We start from the raw sequence: 25,337 nt of genomic DNA on the forward strand, positions 1-25,337 counted from the left end.
GCTATTCGGTGTTTTGGGGAGAATTGACCCAGGATACACTTCCCTTCTTCATAGTACCGTAGGATTTTTAAAATCCACTAGAACCAGGTCTCAAATTTAACCTTTCAAGCAAAGAATTAAAAATACAGCACTCGCCTTCAGTACTTCACTACGGCCACCTTAAATCCACGCTCAAGTCCTCAACTGCGGCTTGAGCTCACAGCCTTTTGGATTAACGGTACAAGAGTTATGTTAACCGAGCTAAATTTCATTTCCAATAATTGTGATAAAATTATTTCTTCTGGTATTATAATAATAAACAGAAACTGTTCTAGCATAGTTCTAGCCATGAAATAAACGTGACCTACTTTAGTAATCTTAGTGGGTTTTTCTATTTGTGTAAGAGGCATAATTCTGCTTTTTATTTTAAGTCTATATATTGAGCAGTGAAATGACAGCCTGCTGTAGGCCATTTATAGATTAAATCATAGGCTTGCTGGCTATTGTGGCCCATAATGATGTGACAGGGCCTATGATCTGTCTGGTTAGTGAAAGCTCCAGAAGTGCCCCGATACATCAAAAAATAAATCTGATTTCTCTGGCACTGCTTTAGCCAAAGGTAAATTGTTTCTAATCTTTGAGTAATAACAGCTGTGGTCTTTCCTATCCAGCTGTCGTGAGTCTAGTTTTCAGTTTGATCTGCGTCATAAAAGTGCAGCAGACAGCTCCAGATATGCTGCTGGAACATGGTTCCTGTGTCTAGCCTCACCAATGCAAGCTATTGTTTCCCCGCTCCACAGGCCTCCCGTAAGAGCTGCACTTCCCTGTGCAGCCACTAAGAGGCAGGCTCGGGCATCAGGATCTACAACTGCTGCCCACACCAAAGGCCTGTGTGCCCTGAGCCCTGGCAGCCTAAGCAACTCTGTTGTATTTGTGCTTACGGGTTGTACTTACTGATGAGGCTGGATTGCTTTTAATGTAGCTGCCCTGTTGGGGAGATAGGTCTTAAATCAGAATACAGGATCTGTCCATATTAAGAGTTTGAGATATGGGCAAATTAACTACATGTTTAAGTACAGAAGTTATACAAAACCTTTATAAACCACTGGTTTTCATTGTGCCCAATTCTGGAACCGCACTTTAAGGATGTCAAGGCCTTGAAGCCTGTGCAGAGGAGCCTGTCCAGGATGTTTCAGAAATGGGTGACTGATAGAGAGAGTAGGCAAGTTGGGATTGTTCTCCTTTAAGGAAGGAAGTTTAAGGAGAGATAAAATAGAGGCGTTCAAAATTATGAGGGATCTTAACAGAATGAAGAAACAACTGTTTTCACTGCAGGAGAGTCGGTAACCAGAGCAACAGATTTAAGATAATTGGCAAAAGAGCCAGAGGGGAGATCAGGATAAATTTCTTTGAGCAGCAAGTTATTATAACCTGGGATGCACAAGGGCAGTGGAAACAGTTTCAATAGTAACTTTCAAAAAGGAATTGGATAAATACTTGAGAAGAAAAACACTGTAGGGTTATGGGGAAAGAACAGAGATGTAATAGGACTAATTGGATAGCACTTAAAGAATGGACTGAATGGCCTCCTTCTGTACTGTAAGATTCTATCTTGATCCTGAAGCTTCGTAGACTCAAAGACATCACTGTCCTAAAGCATTCCTTAATTTTGGGACAGGAAGTGCACTTGCAGCAGGAGTGGGGCCCATGTCTCAGCTCCCGCACTTGCCTCTGCTATTGTACAGTGCTCCACCTGGTATTGCAAGCAGTAGCTCTCCAGCCCTCAAACAAAGTTCCAAGGAATAAAAACTAACAGTCTGGACCAGACTTTTGTGCACTAAATTGGGTGAACAGAGAGGTGTGCAACCAAAGAAAATGGCGGCAAGTGCCTGCATGTTGGTCTGCAATGGCTGTGCCTGACCCCTGCTTTCACAAGAGCCAAGAAGGGTAGAGGGAAAGTGAAGCCATCCGCATCATTAATTTGGCTGCATTTATGTAATAAAGGAGCTCATTAAGAGATCACTTTACAAGGTATTTTCACACAGTGCAGGCAGCCATTGGGAGCTATGTAAAGCTGAATCTCTCCAGCCTGTCAGGAACAGGGTTGGCAACTTTATAATACCAGGTAAAACTTCTTCAAAGTGGAAATTTTGATGAAAATCTATTGTACAGCATTTAAACTTTAATATGACTAACATTTCCCTCCCCTATCCCCGGGTCCAGTTTTCTGTCTGCCCTGGTCATTACGAAAATGCAGATTCTTTCACTTTAAAAAAAAAATCATTCTTACACGCACACAGCAACGGCTGCCAAATCAGGCAAAACATGACCCACTTCCCTGGTGTCACATTTCTAATCATGCCCCACATCCCAGCCCCCAGCCACTAGTTGGCTGGCAGACCCATTCCCCTCACTAATTAGGCTTGCGCTTAGGCAAAAACGCCAATCAGTCTCCGGTTCTCCTCTGGGGGAGGGGGTGGGGGGTTCACGGCCAGGAGACAAACCTGCCTCCTCCATGAAAATCCGACCTGTTCCACCTGAACAAGTACATTCCGGCCAGAGTGCTGCTCGGTGCCTGTCTGTTTCTTTACTGCCAGCATGTACTTTAATTCCATATAGAAATGCAACATTCTTCAGAGGTTTAATAACTTATGTTAACTGTCCACTTAGCTAACTCTAGCAATGCCACTCCATGCACTTCAGGTCTATGTTATTTTAATCTAAATGGTGTGTGTATAAAACCGCCCTGTGTTACAAGGTGATGTTGAAGGCTTATTTAATGCCATGAGAACGATTACATCAATCAAACACGATAATAAAATGACACGGAATACGTAGCAAATTTCATCAGATCCTGCATTAAATTTCACTGATCTATTTGTGCAGGTAATTTAACAGAGCAGCAGGGTCTAAGAGCAGCAGGGTCTAAGAGCAGCAGGGTCTAAGAGCAGCAGGGTCTAAGACGGAGCAGCAGGGTCTAAGAGCAGCAGGATCTAAGACAGAGCAGCAGGGTCTAAGACAGAGCAGCAGGGTCTAAGACCCCCAATGGCCGAGAGGGTAAATGCACCACTCCATGTGCCACTAAAGCCATAGACAATAAGGATGTGACCAGTTCAATTTCCACTAAGTGCTAAATTAGTTAAGCCAGTTTGATGTCAGTGCCCTGGGCAAAGAAGAAGAATCAGCCAGTATTCTGGCACTTGGTCATCGCCTTGTCCAGTGAGCAGAGCAAGTGTCAACTTCAGCAGCAACAGGATGGGGCTCAAGAGTGATACCATTTACAGTCAATTGGTCTGTCACCATTCAGAGTCAAGACTCACATATGAAGGATTTTTTTTACATTCACGGAATGTGGGCATCACTGGCCAGGCCAGTATTTGTTGTCCATCCCTAATTGCTCTTCAGAAGATGGGTGTTGAGCCACTTTCTGGAACCACTGCAGTCCGTGTGGTGCAGGTACACCCACAGTGCTCTTAGGGAGGGAGTTCCAGGGTTTTGACCCAGTGACAGTAGAGGAACAGCGACATATTTCCAAGGATGGTTTGGAGGGGAACTTCCAGGTGGTGGTGCTCCCATGCATCTGCTGCCCTTGTCATTCTAGATGGTAGTGGCTGCAGGTTTGGAAGGTGCTGTCAAAGGAGTCTCAGTGAGTTGCAGCAGTGCATCTTGTAGGTGGTACACACTGCTACCACTGTGTGTCGGTAGTGAAGGGAATGAATGATCATCTGGTTGAGATATCAGAGGGCTGCTGATATAAGAGCATACATACAAACATACAAATTAGGAGGAATCGGACATTTGGCCCCTTGAGCCTGCTCCACCATTCAATAAGTTCATAGCTGATTTGAATGTGGCCTTAACTGCACATTCTGCCCATCCCTGATAACATTTGACTCTCGTTAGTCAAGGCTCTATTTACCTCTGCCTTAAAGTTATTCAATGGCCCTGCTTCCACCACTCTCTGCGGAAGAGAGTTCCTAAAACTCTCAACTTTCAGAAAAAATTCTTCTTATCTCCATCTTAAATGGGAGACCCTTTATTTTTAAACCGTGTCCCCTGGTTCTAGTCTCCCCTTTCATCCTTTCAGCATCCACCCTGTCAAGTCCCCTCAGGATCTTATATGTTTCAGTAAGATTACCTCTTATTCTCCTAAATTCCAATGGATTCAGGTCTAGCCAGTCTAAAATTTCCTTGTATGATAACTCTAAAATCTCAGGAATCAGTCGAGTGAACCTGCTCTGAACTGCTTCAAATGCGTTTAAATCCTTTCTTAAATAAGGAGACCAAAAATGTACAACAGTACTCCAGATGTGGTCTCACCCTGTAACAAAACATCCCCACTTTTATATTCCATAAGACCATAAGACATAGGAGCAGAAATTAGGCCAATCGGCCCATCTAGTCTGCTCTGCCATTCAATCATGGCTGATAAGTTTCTCAAACCCATTCTCCCGTCTTCTCCCCGTAACCTTTGAACCCCTTACCAATCAAGAACCTATCTATCTCGGTCTTAAATACACTCAATGACCTGGCCTCCACAGCCTTCTGTGGCAATGAATCCCATAGATTCACCACTCTCTGGTTAAAGAAGTTTCTCCTCATCTCTGTTCTAAAAGGTCTTCCCTTTACTCTGAGGCTGTGCCCTCAGGTCCTGGTCTCTCCTACAAATGGAAACATCTTCCCCACGTCCACTCTATCCAGGTCTTTCAGTATTCTGTAAGTTTCAATCAGATCCCCCCTCATCCTTCTAAACTCCATCGAGTATAGATCCAGAGTCCTCAAACATTCCTCATATGTTAAGCCTTTCATTCCTGGGATTGTTCTCGTGGACCCTCTCCAGGGCCAGAACATCCTTCCTGAGATACGGGGCCCAAAATTGCTCACAATATTCTAAATGTGGTCTGACCAGAGCCTTATAAAGCCTCAGCAGCATATCCCTGCTTTTATATTCTAGTCCTCTCGAAATAAATGCCAACATTGCATTTGCCTTCCTAACTACTGACTCAACCTGCAAGTTAACCTTAAGAGAATCCTGGACTAGGACTCCCAAGTCCCTTTGCAATCCAGATTTCTGAATTCTTTCCCCATTTAGAAAATAGTCTATGCCTCTATTCTTCCTACCAAAGTGCATGATCTCACACTTCCCCATGTTGTATTCCATCTGCCACTTCTTTGCCCATTCTCCTAACATGTCCAAATCCTTCTGCAGCCTCCCTGCCTCAATACTACCTGTCCCTCCACCTATCTTTGTATCATCTGCAAACTTAGCCAGGATGTCCTCAGTTCCTTCATCTGGATCATTAATGTATTAAGTGAAAAGTTGTGGTCCCAACACTGACCCCTGCAGAACTCCACTAGTCACTGGCCGCCATCCTGAGAAGGACCCCCTTATCCCCACTCTCTGCCTCCTGCCAGACAGCCAATCTTCTATCCATGCTAGTACCTTGCCTCTAACACCATGGGCTCTTATCTTACTGAGCAGCCTCCTGTACGGCACCTTGTCAAGGGCCTTCTGGAAGTCCAAGTAGATTACGTCCATTGGCTCTCCTTTGTCTAACCTACTTACTACCTCCTCAAAGAATTCTAACAGATTTGTCAGGCATGACCTCCCCTTGATGAAACCATGCTGACTTTGCCCTATTTTACCATGCACTTCCAAGTATTCTGAAATCTTATCCTTAATAATGGACCCTAAAATCTTACCAACGACCGAGGTCAGGCTAATCGGCCTGTAATTTCCCGTCTTTTGCCTCACTCCCTTCTTAAACAGTGGGGTTACATTAGTGATTTTCCAGTCCTCTGGGACCCTCCCTGACTCCAGTGATTCCTGAAAGATCACCACTCACGCCTCCACTATCTCTTCAGCTATCTCCTTCAGAACTCTGGCATGTAATCCATCTGGTCCAGGTGATTTATCCACCTTCAGACCTTTCAGTTTTCCTAACACCTTCTCCTTGGTAATGGCCACCATACTCACCTCTGCCCACCACCCCCCCCCAACTCTCTTGAACTCCGGGGATGTCACTCGTGTCTTCGCCCGTGAAGACTGACGCAAAATACCTTTTCAGTTCCTCCGCCATTTCTTTGTTCCCCACTACTACTTCTCCAGCGTCATTTTCCAGTGGTCCAGTGTCCACTTTTGCCTCTCTCTTACCCTTTATATGTCTAAAAAAACTCTTGCAATCTTCTTTTATATTACTGGCTAGTTTACCCTCATATTTAATCTTCTCCCTCCTTATTTCTTTTTTAGTTGTCCTCTGTTGGTCTTTGTAGACTTCCCAATCCCCTGGTTTCCCACTGCTCTTCGCTGCATTGTATGCTTTCTCTTTAGCTTTTATGCTGTCCCCGACTTCCCTTGTCAGCCATGGTTGACTCGTCCTCCCTTTAGTATGCTTCTTCTTCCTAGGGATGAATTTTTGCTGTGTCTCCCAAATTACTCCCAGAAACTCCTGCCATTGCTGTTCCACTGTCTTTCCTGCTAGGCTCATCTCCCAGTCAATTCTGGCCAGCTCCTCCCTCATGCCTCTGTAGTTGCCTTTATTCAACTGTTACACCGTTACATCTGATTCCAGCTTTTTCCTCTCAAATTCCATTCCCCTCGCAATAATCAACAACATTCCATTTGCTTTCCTGATCACTTGCTGTACCTGTGCACTAACATTTTGTGATTTATGTATCAGGGCACCCAGATCCCTCTGTACCCCATAGTTTTGCAGACTCTCTCAATTTAAATAACTTGCTGCTTATCCTCAGAATGAGTCTGCACGTTCAGCAGGGGAGAAAATAGAAGAGAAAAAGAATTCAATCCTCAAAAGGTTCTTAAAATTTGGGAAGTTTTTCACTATTTGCTCTTTAAAGTGAAACCATAAACAGATTCCTTATATGTTTGTATGATTTCGCCATAGCAAACAGAAGAGATGTTCATCACCTACAAGGTGCATCAAAGCCATCAGGGTTAACTGTGCTATAACTTGATTTCATAATGTACTGAGCCCCTTTCCCAAACTGAGAGATTTGGCTTTGGGTTAGCTACATGCTACAAAATAAATGCATACTTCTTGACAGTAACTTGTTTTTTATTCATTCATGGGATGTGGGCATTGCTGGCATTTATTGCCCATCCCTAATTGGCCTTGTTCAGAGGGCATTTTTAAAGTCAACCACATTGCTGTGGGTCATGTGGGTCTCTGGCCTAAAGGTGAACCGGGTGGTTTTTACAGCAATAGAGAATGGCTTCAAGTCAGCAGCAGACTTTTAATTCCAGGTTTTCATTGAATTCAAATTTCGTCATCGGCCGTGGTGGGAACCAAACCCAGATCCCCAGAGCATTATCCTGGAATACTAGTCCAGTGACAATACCACTATGCCACCACCTCCCTGACCAACTGTACTCATTTTGGGTTGACAACTTCATGAAACCTAGAATAGGTTGATATTTGTATCTACTATACGTATCTGGTAGAAAGTAGATCAAGCAAACTTGACATAGCTTGAAAACAGAAAATGAATTGTTCTACTGAAAGGTTAATTCCATTATATTTAGATAATAGTGATAAAAGCTATAAGTCATTTAGTTATTTATTAGTTATCTGTTAGTTATTGCTCCCCTCCAGCTTCATGCCATTACTAGAATCTTTAAATATTAGGAAAGGGGGAGGTAGTTGGTTCGGGCTCTCCTATACCTGTTATTTGCATTTAAAGATCTCGGTGCCTCTTCCACACCTTTGATTTGCTGCCAGCTCTTTCCAGCAGTTAGTTCATGTTGCTGTTCTTTCTCCATTAGGCCCATAACTTATTCATTTCTTATTTAGAACTCTCCTCGATCCTCATTTTGACCTTTCCCTCATCTGCCCTTGTAGTCAGTATCATACATTCTCAAACTGCTTAATAGAGGGCCCCATCAAGTGCAAGTGGAACTATTTGCAGGCCTGATGCTGGTGTAAAAGTCAGTCAATTAACATTGTTTGAATTCTCAGAACAAATAAATCTGCCTGAAATTACCCAAAGTGACAGCATTTAATAAAATATTATGGCTAAAAATTAACAGGATGGGCACAGTGGGGAATTCTTGTCCAGCCAAATACCATCAGCAGTCAAGTTGTACAATGTTGTTTGTGCAAGGTTAAGGGCTAGATTCTGACAAACTCTTGGTATTGTGACAAGTTGACATTTCCAGGACTTGAGCACATAATCTAAAGCAACGCTTGAGTGCAGTACTGGAAGTTCATCTTATTGCTATTTGTAGGGCCCATTACTGTGCACAATTTACTGTGACTTACCCACATAACCACAGCCAATGTAATTCTATGAAAAGTGATTTGAAATTTTTCTCAGAGGAACAATAGGGCCCCAGAGGAATGCAAAAATGTTGCTTCTCCCAAGAGATTACATAGCTGGGGAGGTGGGTGAGGAGGTAGATGGAGAGATGTAATGTTTAGTTTTGATTCTTCAGCCTTCATGGTGCAAAGCAAGCTTGATGAATGGAATGGTCTTTTCCTGGCCATCAATTTTGGATGATACCATCCAAGAAAAAAAACACCTGCTTGATCAACACCCCATCCACTACCTTAAACATTCACTTCCCTTACTACTGGCACACAGTGTGCACTATCTACAAAATGCAACTCACCATAGCTCCTTCGACAACACCTTCCAAATCTGTGACTTCTATCCACATGGAACAAGGGCAGCAGATACATGGGAATGCCACCAACTGCAAGTTCCCCTCCAAGCCACACACCATCCTGACTTGGAACTGTATCACTGATTCTTCACTGTCACTGGGTCAAAAACCTAGAACTCCCTCCCTTTACAGCACTGTGGGTGTACATATACCACACGGACTGCAGCAGATCAAGGCGGCAGCTAATTACTAACTTCTCAAGAGTAATCAGGGATGGGCAATGCTCACATCCCAAGAGTTTATAATAAAATCTTTCTTGTATCAAGTGGATTGATATAAATTGTGGTGTTGTTCTATATTTGGACTTCAGTAAACCTTTGCCAAAGTTCCTCACTAAAGATGTTGAATAATTTCAAAGTAGTGGGAATTCAAGGTAAAACCTGGAAATGGATAATAAACTGACAGAAACTAAACAGTGAATAGTGTTGGGGTAATGAAGGAGGGAAGTAGAGAGTGGAATGTCTCAGGGAAAGGGCATCCAGGGATGAGACATTGGAGGCTGAAACTTCGGTTCTGGATCTGGTTGCATAGCATCATGTGGAACTCCAGGCTTTTCTTTTTTGGATGGATTAGGGGGGTCAATGGCCTCCCTCAACTGCATTCGTACTGTACATTTGCAAACAACCTGCCATTATTTTATCAGAATGAGTCTTACTCATAAATATTGATCATTGATGCCATAATCTGAAATAAAAACAGAAAGTGCTGGCAAAACTCAGCAGGTCTGGTGGCATCAGTGGAGAGAGAAACAGGGTTAATGTTTCGAGTCTAATATGACCCTGCTTCGGAACTGGAGAGAGAACGGAAGAGTTACGAAGAAGAGTCAGATGGACTCGAAATGTTAACTCTGCTTTTCTCTCCACAGATGCCAGCAGACCATCAGTTTCTGTTTTATTTCAAGTTTCCATCATCCACAATATTTCAATGCTATAATCTTTTTCTGGTATTTTGTTATATTTTAAATCCTCATATGCCTTTATATTTGCATATAGATATTATTGATACTAATTAATCACTGTTATTTACTATCAAAATATATTCTTCCGTGTTGAGTTCATATCATGTGCTTCCCCAGACTGAACTGACTTGCCTGGAGCAGTGAAATCGTATAACGCTACAGTGCATGTATTTACATAGGTCACGTATGGTGCACTAGATGCTGGCCTTGTCTGCATCCAGATGATCTGACCTGCTACTGCAGGCTCCCTGCAAGTTAATTTTATAGGGTGGGAGGTAACTTGGGTGTGCTGCTGGTCTTTGGCCTTTTTGTTTAATAATACTGCGCCCAGCATCATGTTACCAGCCTGACAAAATCCCCTCACCCCAATCAATGTTATTATTTTACAACAATTTTCATAACTTTATACAAACTTCCTTAGCAATTAATATCAAGCAATATAGAAATTCAAAAATCAGTCTAAGGCAGACAATCCAACCAAAGCTGAAGTAGGTGAAGCTTGCTAAACTCTAAACTGCTGCATATATTGCTGTTTTAAACCTTAATAAACGTATTGCTTTTTCATTCAATCTTGAATTACAAGGATGGATCAAACAGTTTAAAATAACATCATTAGACTGTCTCAGTTGGTCCCAAGCAAATAACCCTGGGTTTATTTATATTAATTAGCTATAAACTGCCTTTCAAAAACAAACATTGGTTCATGAGTATTGTCTTTGGCATTTGTGCTTTAATTGGTTCCTTTATATTAACGCTTCAGGCCTTGTTTAAAAAAAACTTCGAGTTGCTAGTGTTTTTTTTTATTGTACTGCTCCTGTCTTCATTAAACCCTGCAAAAAAATTCAGTTACAGCTTCCTTTACTTCTATTCTCATTCCCTCGAGGACTACTGGATGCATTCCAAGCCGTTCCTGGTGTCTTATGAATATTTCAATTCTCCAATCTTTATAACATGTCATTACTAATCTCCATTTTCTCCAAGAACTCTGAGGCACCTGCTGCTCCTCCAATGACCCAATTGGCAAATCAGAATTTCCTCCTTTCTTCCAAACCACTCTCCTCTCCGGATGGCAATGATTGTTAGTGGAGTGGGGGAGCAGCTTGTAGTGCTTCAGCATCTGACCCTAGTGGCCACTTTCAATGTCAGCCTAGACGGTAGATCTTTCTCAAGGTTGACTTTTCAGCAGGGAGAACAGTGCACAGTGGAATGAGTGTCCAGCTATACTCCTGATGGCCAGAACTTCCTTTATTGGCATATTTAGAAACTCACTAAGAGTTCCCAGCTGAAATCTGCTGACCAGTGGGGACTTTCTCATGGGTTGAAAAGCAAGGAGAGGAAATTCCAGTACTCCTTAAGGAGCTAGTTAAAAACAAACATCAGGGAAATTGTCGAATGTGGCAAACAGGTCTGGATAGCAACAAGAAGTGGCTGACAACAGAAAAGTGTGCCTCGGGGTAAAATGGTGGAGCAACCCAAGTCCCTCTATTGATGGATGGTAAAGTGGAAATCCTGCTGCCAGAGCTTGGTGTGGATGCTTGCTCTATCTGACATTGCAGGGCACCTTTCCCAACATCGTACAGCACTTGTGCCTGGAAGGGTGGTCAAAGTCAAAGCTACATACAGTCCCTGGGGAACCTGGGAACAGATGTGGAGGAAGACATTAGAACTTAGGGATGCTTACAAAGTATAACCTGTTTCTGGGCAGGGAGGTATACCACTGCTCCAGGATTCAGGCGTCTGCAACAATGAAAGATTTGATTTTCAATTGGCACTCTGGTCGAGTTCAAATGGTTGGCCTTTGATCAATTAGGCCTAGTTTGTGGGTTGTTTACAATTCTTTATAACATTGGATGCGTAGCCTTGGTTTCCATGAAACCATCTTTCCAATCTGTCTTCCTTTTCAAAGGAGTCTGGCATTGGTAATTGGCACTAACTGAAAGCATTGTGACTGCCATCTGGGAAGGAGCTATTGCCTTACATGCTGTAGTGTTTCCCATCACGGAATCACTGCACATTGCTCTTATGTTTGCATGGGCTTGGTTTTACATTCAGTGACTACATAAATGCCATCAGTGGCTCCTTAGCTTTTGGAGAATCAAACTGTTCAGTAAAATATGTACCATGCTACCTTTGATAGTCAATAGGAAAAGAGCAATTGCCAAGGCCTGAGTTTGGTGAACAAAGTATCAGCCGCTCTGTAACCAGAAAATTAGCCTAGATTGTAAATTATCCCTGTGCCAGGCTGGATAGAGGTGGAGGCACAGCAGTGGAAGGGACAGTGAATCTGACTGATTGTACATGTATGGCTTGCACTTATCTGCGACTGCCTCCATCCAGACCTAGAGTTTGTGGAAGCAGTTGATCTCAGCTATTTCTAAATTGTACACCAGGTCTTGATGATAAGGCTTAATGGCATAATATTGCATATGGACGGGCAGGCTTTGGCATCAGCTAATCAACAATGCATCATCTACTTTCATCTTGCGCTACCAACTATTGCAACTGGGGTGTGTTAAACAGTCATCCCAGCACCAATTTTAAGCTAATTTTCAAAAACATTCACTACATTCCCTAGCTTACAGTATGGTGCAATGTTGCACCCCAAGGTAGGGCTCTGGAAGCAACTTTACAGACAGCTCTTTCTTTAAGGAAACTCCTATCCTGCCTGCTGAACTCTCCCAAACCCTTTTTATACAGGTGGTCTGTCAGTGCTTTGGGGGATAATGATTCAGCTGATCCAGTAATATAAACATTTCCTCTATCTTCTGTAAACCCTCTGCCCTACGAGCTTATGTCTCGCTACAGCTTGTGAACATTCAGGATTAATAAAGGCAGTGATTTTCATTTAAAAAACAGGATGTCCTGTTTTTTGACTTAAAGGACCCCAGGTGGGTGAGTACAAAATGCTGGCAATATAAACAGATTTGCATGAAGGATGATACAAGCAAAAGTCAGCTTACATTTCTCGGGCCACATATCCTGTTTGAGCTGTTGGGACCATTGTTGCTGTACTGAAATCCGACCCCACTAAGCATTGATAATTGCTTAATTCTGCTTTTCGTATTACAGGAAGGATATGGAGGGACTGTGAGAGGGCACAAAAAATGTATAAAGATGATACCAGAACCAAATTGTTACAACAATAAGGAAAGATGGAACAGGCTGGGTCTCTTTATTCCAACCACCCTCCTCTCCCACCCACCCCACCACCACCTTACCCCCACCCTCCCCCCATGGATCCCCCCAGCAAGGGACAGAGGTAACCTGACAGGTCTGTGAAAGTATGAAGGAGCTTGACAGGGTAGATGGAGAGGAGTTGTTCCACTTGTGGGGGTGTCCAAAACTAGGAGGCATAAATCAGTGGATCAGAATGTTCCGTTTCTGTGCTGGAGACTATATAACTGTCATCACATGAAAATCTTGTGTGATCATTGTATATTGTTTTCCTTTATTTTCACAGGGGGAACAGAATCGTTTAACTCCAAAAGCTTGGCCTTGCAAGCTCAGAAGAAGATTCTCAGCAAAATGGCCACCAAGGCAGTGGCCAACATGCTCATTGATGACACAAGTAGTGACATCCTGGACGAGCTGTACAAAGTAACCAGAGATTACACAAATGACAAGAAAGAAGCCCACAAAGTCTTGAAGGATTTGATCAAGATTGCTTTAAAAATTGGGATCCTCTACAGGAATAACCAGTTTAACCAGGACGAAGTGGAGACTGTGGATAAGTTCAAGAAGAAATTAAATCAGGCGGCCATGACGGCAGTCAGTTTCTATGAGGTTGAGTTTACGTTTGACAGAAACGTTCTGGCGGAGCTGCTGAACGAATGTAAAGATTTGCTGCACGAACTGATTGAGCGTCACCTCACTCCCAAATCCCACGGACGCATCGATCACGTCTTCAGACTCTTTGCAGACGTGGAGTTTCTGTCTGATCTGTACAACCCTGAGGGAGTTTACAAAGAGTACCTGCAGAAAATCTGTGAGGGTGTCAACAAACTGCTGGATGAAGGGATCCTCTGAACTTTATGGCTCCAAAAAAATTACAAGTAAACATTTAACTCCCTGCTGATCTTCAAGGAACAGTCTTACCATCGTTGAAGGGTTTGATGGTCTATTCCTATTGTTTGTACTGAGTGCTGCAGAGAATCCTTTTCTCCAAATGTTATACTGTAGGTGTATGCATTTAAAAACAAACCAGTTTGTGAATCAATTTTGTTGCTTTGGAGGAGGAGTAAATTATCTGCTGTGACCATGCATGAAGAGCTTTTTGTAAAAACTTAAATTACAATCACAAATTAAGGGATGACTATAATACTGCCTATTTCAGAAGTTAAAGTATTTTCCAGCACCTCAATCCAAGTAACAATTCTACTATAGTTGGAAAATGTATTATAGAAATTCAGAAGATTGAGCTAAACCCATAAAATTTTGCTCTAACACTACTGAAAATGTAAGAATTTAGGCCAAACTTTAGGGTTTTTTTTAAAAAAAGAGAATCAAAATAACTTACAGCTTAGAAGGCCATTCAGCCCATTATACCTGTGCCAGTTCTCTGAAACAGCCATCCTCATTGTGCCATTTCTCCTGCAGTTTTCCTTCTCAGATTTTTATGCTCAGATATTTATCCAGTTGCCTTTTAAAAGCTGTAATTAGAGTGTGCTTCTGCCACTTCCTGCTAAATGCCCTATAATCCTCCACTTAAAAAAAAATCACCAATGAACAAGCTGAAAGAGAAATAGACTATTTTCTAACACAAAGTCCGATGATGCATGGCTCAAAACCCAGAGTAACAGTAATAATGCCACTCATCACAAATGTGAAGAATTTCATAGGAATTGTCACCTGTCAAGTAAACAGGAGCAGCACCATCGCCTGTTTAACTAATTTTTTCTTCATTTAAGCTAAAATATGATCTCCAGAGCTGGTGAAGTACAGCCACTTTTCTACAGAGTGCGGATGGCAGAGGGAGCCCTAGTCTGTCAGTCGGTGCCCTTCATTATGGAAACAAGCCTGGCTCCCTTTCCCCGCAACACCCCCCCCCCCACAACCCCCACCACCTCCCCCCCACCCCGCACCCCCCACCCCACCCCCCCCAACCCCCCCCCCGCACCCCCCACCCCACCACCCTCACCCCCCACCCCACCACCCTCACCCCCCACCCCACCCACCCCAACTCCCCCCCCGCACCCCCCACCCCAACCCCCCCCCACCCCAACCCCACCCCACCCCCCACCCCACCCCCCCCAACCCCCACCCCGCACCCCCCACCCCACCCCCCCCAACCCCCACCCCAACCCCAACCCCCCCCCAACCCACCCCACCACCCTCACCCCCCCCCGCACCCCCCACCCCACCCCCCCAACCCCCACCCCACCCCCCCCACCCCCCCTGCACCCCCCCCACCCCACCCCCCCCGCACCCCCCACCCCGCACCCCCCACCCCCACCCCCACCCAAACCCCCACCCAACACCCCCCCCCACAACCCCCACCAACTCCCCCCCACCCCACCCCACCCCCCCCAACCCCCACCCAACACCCCCCCCCACAACCCCTACCACCTCCCCCCCACCCAACACCCCCCCCCCCACAACCCCTACCACCTCCCTCCCACCCAACACCCCCCACCCCCCCCAACCCCCACCCCACCACCCTCACCCCCCCCCGCACCCCCCACCCCACCCCCCCCAACCCCCACCCCACCCCCCTCACCCCCCCCGCACCCCCCACCCCACCCCCCCCGCACCCCCCCACCCCACCCCCCACCACCCTCACCCCCCCCGCACCCCCCCACCCCACCCCCCACCACCCTCACCCCCCCCGCACTCCCCACCCCACCCCACCCCCCCAACCCCCACCCAACACCCACCCCCCCCACCACCCGCACCCCCCACCCCCCCCGCACCCCCCCCCACCCCCCCCGCACCCCCCCCACCCCACACCCCCCACCCCACCCCCCAACCCCCAACACCCCCCAACCCCCAACACCCCCCAACCCCCACCCCCCACCCCACCCCAACCCCCCCCCACCCCGCACCCCCCCCACAACCCCCACCACCCCTCCCCACCCCCCCCCCACCACCCCCCCCCGCACCCCCCACCCCAACCCCCCCCCCCACCACCCCCCCCCGCACCCCCCACCCCAACCCCCCCCCACCACCCCCCCCCGCACCCCCCACCCCCCCAACCCCCACCCCCCCCCCGCACCCCCCACCCCACCACCCTCACCCCCCCCCGCACCCCCCACCCCCCCCAACCCCCCCCCCCCCCCCCCCCCCACTCAGCATTTTAGACACAAAAAACATAGGCTCAGGATTCTGCTTTCAGAGTAATAAGTCAGGTTTCAGTAACTCAAAAGGCAAGGGTGCCTTGCTTTGCATGTTTGTTCTCTGTGGAAAACCACATCCTAAATCCAAGAGTAAAAGTCATTGAGATAAGCACAGAGTATCGGTCTCTTGGAACTGAGTGCAAGTTTTGTGTAGAATACAAAACCACCTTAAAATAAAAGCGCAACGGCAGGTAAAAATAAAGAAACAGGTGCACTCACCCTCACCTAAACCAACCCTTTGATAATACTGTCATCAGAATGTAGGTTATCAAAAGTGGGGTAATTAGATTAGGTAAACAGGAGTGGGATTGTTTTCCTGCTTTTAGTATTCAAGGTTTTCCTTTTTGCTAGAAGCACTTAGAGATTCCAGTGAAATGTCAGTAAGTTCCTGAATAGTTTAAAAATGAAACCAATATTAAGAACCTGGGAAACTGTCAATTTAACTGAGGGTCTTTAGTCATGTAATAATATGATCTGTAACTTTATCTTAGTTTTCAAGTATTGAAATTGTAAATGAAATTTTAAAGATAACCGTGCTTCACATGTTTAGTCTTTTGTTCTCTATCTACTCTGCATTTGAATTATTCTTAAATGCTTTGGCATATATCCAATAAGCCTGTTTCCTAGGTTGCTGAAATCTCTGCTGAATCAAGTACAGTACAGGACAACAAGGTGCAGTGAGTCTGTAGGTTTAGTTACTGGGTTCTTATGCAGGTATTCTCATGCTGGTGTCGTTTAACCACATTTATGAGGAAGTGCTGAATCTATATAATTATAATTTTCAAGTCTTGCTTTACCAATAATATAACTGAAACATTGAAGCCAATAGTACTTGTAAAGAGGCTGAGGGCTATTTATACCTCACCTTGCACCAACTAGTGACCTTCACCAAACCTGCTGCTCCATGTTTCTCCAGCACATGTTCTAGGGCATTGCTGGAGTCAGAATTAAAAGCACGAAAGGAGGAAAGCTTGGAATGGTGATCGCTATAAATGTTTGAGTAAGGCAGTCAGTGGGGTCCAGGGGGAAAAAAAAATCGCAGAGGTAGGCATGGTAGTTTCTGTGTTTGCTTCCACATCCAGAACTCAGTAGCATCTGGCCAATGCTGCCTCTTCAGAGAGATTTTCAGTTGCAAGATGCAAACATAAAGCTCACACCAAAAAACAACCATGGATGTAAACACTGAGCTGCATCTATCACAAGGAACGTTACCATATTCTTTTCTAATGAACCAAGTGATATACAAACCCCACTTAAAGCACACAGCTTTGATATCAGTGTCAACCCTCATTCCTTTTAGTTTTTTTTAAAACAAATGTATCAATCCTTTTCCATTGTATGAAACATTTGCATAAATTGATTTATTGCTGACCTCACTGGCAACCTAATATAAACTTGAGAGAAGAAAAAAAAGCAATTACACACAAGGAACAAGGTGGTACAGTATCTTAAACACTGGCTCTTTGCCTTTAGGTTCCAAGTTGAAATCCACCACAGCCCTGATGCAATGAAAGGCCCCTTTGTCTGTTAACTGTGAGGGTCCTATGTGAAATGAATATGAGCATTTTCAACCCAGCTCCTAGTGGGTACAGATCCACTGTACTGAATGACATTGATTGACAATCACTCAAGAGACCACAGGACTGCTGGTCTGGAAAATGGGAGAAATGTCCTATTGATCTAGCAGGGAATGCAGATTCATGGCCTGGCTGAAGAAGCTTACCATTTGCGTGTTTCTATACTTTACCCAGGAATGCTTGAACGTGCTGACATAGGAAAGCAAGCCTCCCAGCACTAACATCACTCAACTTGCTAATAATCTGTGATAAAAGTATCACACAGTTGCAGCAATGTTCAGTTAGCTAATAAACTTCAAATTTCTTGACTGGCATACCCCATTCAGTAAAGGCAATTCAGCTCGTCATGACAAAATGAAATCAAGTCAAAGGGTATTTTTATAAAGCAAGCTTTTTATCATTACTTTATATTTACAAAATACATCCTTCACTTTCAAGTGTAGATTTAACTGAGTTATAAATTGATAAATGTAATATACTGTAAGAGTTATTACATCCAAAGCTACCAGCCCATTCCCACTGTATGCTGGCAGGCACAATTTAGCAGTAATTCAGTTATTAGTTTCAGCAACTTTTCAAAACACAAGAACCTATCACTTCTGATGCATGCATTTGCTAAGGATCTTTCTTTCATGCGAGTCAAATGGATCGGATTTTTTAGATTATTTTGCGCTTTATGCTTTGTCCTCGTCAAGATGAGGTATGACAGTGTTGAATGATGCAACATTCTTCAACTGCAGCCTCAGTGATAGAATCTGTCATTCACAAGTCAGGTAAAAGATAAACAGCACTGCCTAACAAATCCAGCCTCAGAGATCCTGTGTAGTATCAATGTGCCTTTTACACCTCTTCAACTGCCTATTTATAATAGCTACCACATTAGTGCTGACTGTGCTAAATCTTAGGGTGTGTGCATGCTCTAGTCTCATGCACTAGGAATTGGATTGGGATCCACTAAACTGATTGTAAACTATTATGAAACCCTTTACGAAATAAAAACAGAAGATGCTGTAAATACTTAGCAGGTCAGGAAGTGACTGTGGAGAGAGAAACAGAGTTAACGTTTCAGGTCAATGACCTTTCACCAGAATGAAAATCTTTGACAAAAGTAAAATACTACAGATGCTGGAGATCAGAAGCAAGAACAGAAAATGCTGGAAATGCTCAACAGATTTGGCAGTGGCTGTGCAGGGAAACAGGTTGATGATCTTTCAACAGAAAAACTTTGATCTTGCCTGACTGAATTCTGTTCAAAACCAGGTTCCAGAGGTGTGGGTTAACAAACTTTCCCACTCTATTTATTTCCCAGGAATTAGCAGTGGGTTACGGCGATACATTTGGAAAAATTGATGTCATGTCCTTTAATTTCCCATCTGCACAATGTCACAGACAAGCCAAATGGAGTGAGATAACTGCTACAAAAAGAAGTGAACACATTAGCCATAAATTTGACAGTAACGGCTACTTTATCCATAGGCTATTTTTGGAGCAACATCAATGGCCTACTTCTCCCCCTATTTCTTAGGTTATGTGTGAAGCGTCGAGGTCCATCACAATGCAGGATGCCACCACAGCTAAGAAGTGTAAGAGGGAAGATAGAAACATAGAAACTAGGAGGAGTAGCCATTTGGCCCTTTGAGCCTGCTCTGCCATTCAACATGATTCTGGTTAATCTTCTATCTCAACGCCATATTCCCGCTTTCTCTCCATACCGCTTGATGCCACTAATATCCATAAATGTATCAATTTTTTTCTTGAATATACTCAGTGAGCCGACCTCCACAGCCTTCTATGGTAGAGCATTCCACAGGTTGACCACCCTCAGTGAAGAAATGTTTCCTTACCTCAGTCCTAAATGGCCTGCCCTGTATCCTGAGACTGTGGCCCCTGGTTCTAGACTCCCCAACCAGGAGAAACATCCTCCCTGCATCCAGTCTGTCTAACCCTGTTAGAATGTTATATGTTTCAATCAGATCCCCTCTCATTCTTCTAAACTTGAGTGAATACAGGCCCAGTCAAACCAATCTCTCCTCATATGACAGTCCTGCTGTTCCCGGTATCAGCCTGGTAAACCTTCGCTGCACTCCCTCAATGGCAAGTATATCCTTTCTTAGGTAGGGAGACCAAAACTGCACATAATACCCCAGGTGTGGTCTCACCAAGGCCCTGTATAACTGCAGTAAGACATCCCTACTTCTGAACTCAAATCCTCTTGCAATGAAGGCCAACATACCATTTCCCTTCCTAATTGCTGGCTGCACCTGCCTATTTACTTTCGTTCACTGGTGTACAAAGACACCCAGATCCCTTTGTACATCCATATTTCCCAATATATCACCATTTAAATTATACTCCGCCTTTCTGTTTTTCACACCAAAGTGTGTAACTTTACATTTATCCATATTATACAGCATCTGCCATGTGTTTGCCCACACACACTTGTCTAAAGCATCCTGAACCCTCCTTGCATCCTCCTCACAACCCTACCCAGTTTTATGTCATCAGAAAGCTTGGAAATATTGTATTTAGTTCCCTCATCCAAGTCATTTATATGTATCATTAATAACTGGGGCCCAAGCACTGATCCCTGTGGTACACAACTAGTTACCTCTTGCCACCTGAAAAAAGACCCATTTATTCCCACTCTGTTTCCGGTCTGTTAATCAATTCTCAATCCGTGCCAGTATATTACCCGCATTTCCACGCGCTTTAATTTTGCCCACTAGCCTCTTATGTGGGACCTTATCAAGGACCTTCTTGAAATCCAGATACACCACATCCACTGGTTCTCCCTTATCTATTCTACTAGTTACATCCTCAAAAAACTCCAGTAGATTAGTTAAGCATGATTTCCCTGTCATAAGCCCATGCTGATTTTGTCTAATCCCATTAATGCTTTCCAAGTGTTCTGTTACCACATCTTTTATAATAGACTCTAGCACTTTCCCCACTACTGATATTAGGCTAGCTGGTCTATAATTCTGTTTTTTCTCTCCCTCCTTTTTTAAAAAGTGTTGTTACATCTGCCACCCTCCAATCTGTAGGAACTGCTCCAGAGTCTATAGAATTTTGGAAGATGGCCACCAATGCATCCAATATTTCCAGGGCCACTTCCTTTAGCATTCTGGGATGTAGATTATCAGGCATTGGGGATTCTTCAGCCTTTAACCCCATTAATTTCTCTAGCACCATTTTTTTTTTTACTAATACTGATTTTCATCAATTCCTCCCTCTCATTGGACCTTTGGTTCCCTAACATTCCTGGGAAATTATTTGTGTCCTCTTTTGTGAAGACAGAACCAAAATGTATGTTCAATTCTTCTGCCATTTCTGTGTTCCCCATTATAATTTCCCCCATTTCTGACTGTAAGGAACCTACATTTGTCTTCGCTAATCTTTTTATCACATATTTATAGAAACTTTTACAGTCAGTTTTTATGTTCCTTGCAAGTTTACTCTCATATTCCATTTTCCCCGTCTTAATCAATCTTTTTGTTCACTTTTGCTGAATTCTGAACTGTTCCCAATCCTCAGGCTTGCTGCTTTTTCAGGCAATTTTATATGTCTCCTCTTTGGATCTAATGCTATCCCTAATTTCTTTTGTAAGCCATGGTTGAGCCACCTTTCCTGTTTTATTTTTGCGGCAGACAGGAATGATTAATTGTTGTAATTCATGCATATGTTCCTTAAATATTAGCCATTACTTATCCACTGTCAACGCTTTTAATAAGGTTCCTCAATCCATCATTGCCAACTCGCGCCTCATACCCTTGTAGTTCCCTTTATTTAGATTCAGGACCCTAGTTTTGGATTCAACTTCTTCACTCTCCACCTTAATCAACAATTCTATCATTTTATGGTCGCTCTTCCCCAAGGGACCCTCCCACAAGATTGTTAATTAATCCTTTCCCACTGCACAATACCCAGTCTAGGATAGCCTGCTCACTAGTTGGCTCCTCAATGTATTGGTCTAAAAAACCATCACGTACACACTCCAGGTAATCCTCCTCCACATTATTACTGCTAGTTTGGATTGTCCACTCTTATACGTAGATTAAAGTCACCCACGATTACATTGCATCCATATTTAATGCATCGCTAATTTCCTGCTTAATACCTTCCCTTACATCTCCAGCACTGTTTGGGGGCCCATAGACAACACCCACCCTTTTCTGCCCCTCAGTGTTTCTTATCTCCACCCAAACAGATTCCACATCATGATTTGCTGAGCCAATATCCTTCCCCACTGTTGCATTGATTTCCTCCTTTACTAACAATGCTACCTCACTCCTTTCCCTATTTGTCTGTCCTTCCTAAATATTGAATACCCCTGGATGTTCAGTTCCCATCCTTGGTCACCCTGCAGCCATGTCTCCGCAACTGTATCATAACTGTTTATATCTATTTGCACTGTTAATTCATCTACCTTATTGTGAATATTCTGTGCATTAAGGTACAATGCCTTTAGACTTGTCTTTTTAACCTAGTTAGTCATCTTAGCTTTATTGTGCACTATGACACCATTTGTTTTTCGCCCTTTTTTTTCTGCTTTCCACTTTTGCTTCTTACTTTTCTATCTTTTGTTTCTATCCTCCTCTGTCTCCTTGCTCAGGTTCCCATCCTGAGGTCAATCGAAGTGTTAGTTGGGTGATATAAAGCTTGGGTGTTAAAGACCTAAAGTAGGAAAAAAAAAGAGAAACTGGAGGTGGGGAGAAAAGAAAAGATAGTTACATAGAATTAATTATAAAGCAGCAAACTAACAGTATTCAGGTAATGGTCTTGGCAATGGTCTTCATAGGTTTACTGACATCTGAAGCGCGTGGCAAGACTACTGTCTTGTAATCACCAATGATATTCAATAATCCTTTTATGCTGGGTACGTTGGACTGAATCTTCCGTGAAGTGGCAGTGAGTCAGATGGCCACTCCATTCCATTTTACTTACCTTAGTCTGAAGCTGCACATTTCTCGCCTGGACTTCTGATCTGGGCTTGGGGGAAAATGTGCAGTGCAGCTGTTCCTGGAGACCTTCAATGTCATGTAGGATCATCAAGGGGGGGTAGTCTGGTGCTCAGATCAAAGGATAGTTGGGTGGTCTGAGCAAGGAGTAGTCAGAGTTGGGGAGGGGAGCAGTCAGGTGGTCAGGAGGGGGTGGTAGTTGGGTCGTGATTGGAGTGGGGATCAGTAATTTAGTTGAAAAGTTGAAAATTTCTGGGCAATTCTCCTGCAGTCCTCACCAAGAGACTTGAGAGGAGTCTTGCAGCACATCTTTTACCACCTCCAAGGTACGACCTTCCGAGGAATGGAAGATCTGGGCCATTATTTTCACAATCACAGAATTGTTACTGCACAGGAGGCTGCCATTCGACCCATCCTGTCTGCAGCAGCTCTCCAATTGAGCATCATGACTTACTGCCATTTTCCTGCTTTTTCCCTATACCCTTGCACATTATTTCTATTCAAATAATCATCCAATGCCCTTTTGAATGTCTCAATTGAACTTGCCTCCACCACACTTCCAGGCCGTGCATTCCAGACTCGAACTACTCGCTGAGTGAAAAAGTTTTTTCTCACAACACATTTTCTTGCAAATCATTTCTGAGGAACTTGGAGTGATAGCCACAGTCATTTCCACGCCACGCACTGGTGACATTGGAGGACCCTGGACCCTAATGTTCACATTGACACTTTGTAAAAGTAGGACCCAGAATTAAAATAATAGAAGGTAACCAGGAGTTATTTAAAAGCTGTCATCTTAACTTGGGGCTTGCATGATGGTTTGGTTTATAGTCCATCCATCCAACCACTCCCAGGCATTCACTATTACCTGTATAAAAGAGCTTTAGTCAAATGTAGCTGTATAAAAATAGCTTATGGAATTTAACAAACATTCCAATGAAAATATTCCCTTCAACTTCTTCCTTCCTCTCCTGAAGCTTGGGGTGAGTTTATGGTTTAACAAATGTTGGCATCTCTCCAATACCTGCCCCAAGTGCTGGTTCTTCACATCAGCTTGGACGTTGAATACCAATGGGCTATTTGATCCTCTCTTCATTCAACATCCATTCATATGCACTCTGTTCCATGAGGAGGAGGAACTCCAGGCTAGTTTCACTTCTATAGCATCCCCAACCCATCCTGGCTGACATCAGCCAATTCACAGCTCAAGAATCAAGTTTGAGGTCACTCAATTTTGTGCACCTTTGTGGCATAAAACACTGGAGGTCTAAAGTCTAAATTATTAACCTATTTCAAAACTTCAGTTTTCCATTCAAATGCCTAGATTAGATAGTATGTCAAATACATTAATTTTGCATTAACTTGATTACAAAGCATCCATCCTGCTGGATATTTCGATCCTTTAAAGCTAATGTTGCACCATTTTAACATTACAACACAGACATTAATTCCCAGCAAGCTGAAAATGGGATGTTTTGAAAAAGACAAAAAAACTGCGGATGCTGGAAATCCAAAACAAAAACAGAATTACCTGGAAAAACTCAGCAGGTCTGGCAGCATCGGCGGAGAAGAAAAGAGTTGACGTTTCGAGTCCTCATGACCCTTCGACAGAACTTGCGAGTTCTGTCGAAGGGTCATGAGGACTCGAAACGTCAACTCTTTTCTTCTCCGCCGATGCTGCCAGACCTGCTGAGTTTTTCCAGGTAATTCTGTTTTTGTTTTGAAAAAGGTTTGACCCAAGACATAAGGTTGTTGGACGTTACCAAATAATCTAAGCTGCCATTTCAGCACAGCATTAAGCATACCAGGGAATAAGAGATATATTATGCAGTTACATTAATTTGGTTTGTATTCCTTTGAGTTTGGAAGGTTGAGAGCGATCTAATTGAGGTTTTTAACATAGTTACGGGATTAGACAGTGCAGAAACAGAGAAACTATTCCCTCTGATAGGGAAACCCAGAACAAGGGGACACAATCTTAAAATTAGAGTTGGCCATTTAGGAATGAAATCAGGAGGCACTTTTTCAGGTGGTAGTGGCAACCTGGAACTCTCACTTAAAAGGTTGTAGATGCTGGGTCAAATGAAATTTAAGACTGAGACTGGATAAGGGTATAAGGATGTAGAGCAAAGGTATAACTAAATGGAATTAAAGTATAGATCAGCTGTAACAAAAACAGAATTACCTGGAAAAACTCAGCAGGTCTGGCAGCATCGGCGGAGAAGAAAAGAGTTGACGTTTCGAGTCCTCATGACCCTTCGACAGAACTTGAGTTCGAGTCCAAGAAAGAGTTGAAATATAAGCTGGTTTAAGATGTGTGTGTGGGGGGCGGAGAGATAGAGAGAGAGAGAGGTGGGGGGGGGGGGGGGGGGTGGTGTGTGGTTGTAGGGACAAACAAGCAGTGATAGAAGCAGATCATCAAAAGATGTCAACGACAATAGTACAATAGAACACATAGGTGTTAAAGTTAAAGTTGGTGATATTATCTAAACGAATGTGCTAAACGAATTTAGATAACTTTAACACCTATGTGTTCTATTGTACTATTGTCGTTGACATCTTTTGATGATCTGCTTCTATCACTGCTTGTTTGTCCCTACAACCACACCACCCCCCCCACAACCTCTCTCTCTCTATCTCTCCGCCCCCCCACACACACACCTTAAACCAGCTTATATTTCAACTCTTCCTTGGACTCGAACTCAAGTTCTGTCGAAGGGTCATGAGGACTCGAAACGTCAACTCTTTTCTTCTCCGTCGATGCTGCCAGACCTGCTGAGTTTTTCCAGGTAATTCTGTTTTTGTTTTGGATTTCCAGCATCCGCAGTTTTTTTGTTTTTATAGATCAGC

At 43.8% G+C, this 25,337-nt stretch overlaps 1 protein-coding gene across 1 annotated transcript in view; it reads left to right on the forward strand.

Annotated features, from left to right (window-relative positions):
* Nucleotides 1–14,660, forward strand: part of tnfaip8l3 (tumor necrosis factor, alpha-induced protein 8-like 3) — a 62,038-nt gene extending 47,378 nt beyond the window's left edge. The window contains exon 2 of the mRNA XM_041175097.1: nt 13,081–14,660. Within this exon, the coding sequence (XP_041031031.1) occupies nt 13,081–13,646 (566 nt within the window). The 3' untranslated portion in view covers nt 13,647–14,660. The remainder of the gene's footprint in view (nt 1–13,080) is intronic.
* The last annotated feature ends 10,677 nt before the right edge of the window (nt 14,661–25,337 follow it).

The sequence above is a fragment of the Carcharodon carcharias genome, chromosome 26, assembly GCF_017639515.1.
Source record: "Carcharodon carcharias isolate sCarCar2 chromosome 26, sCarCar2.pri, whole genome shotgun sequence".
NCBI lineage: Eukaryota > Metazoa > Chordata > Chondrichthyes > Lamniformes > Lamnidae > Carcharodon > Carcharodon carcharias.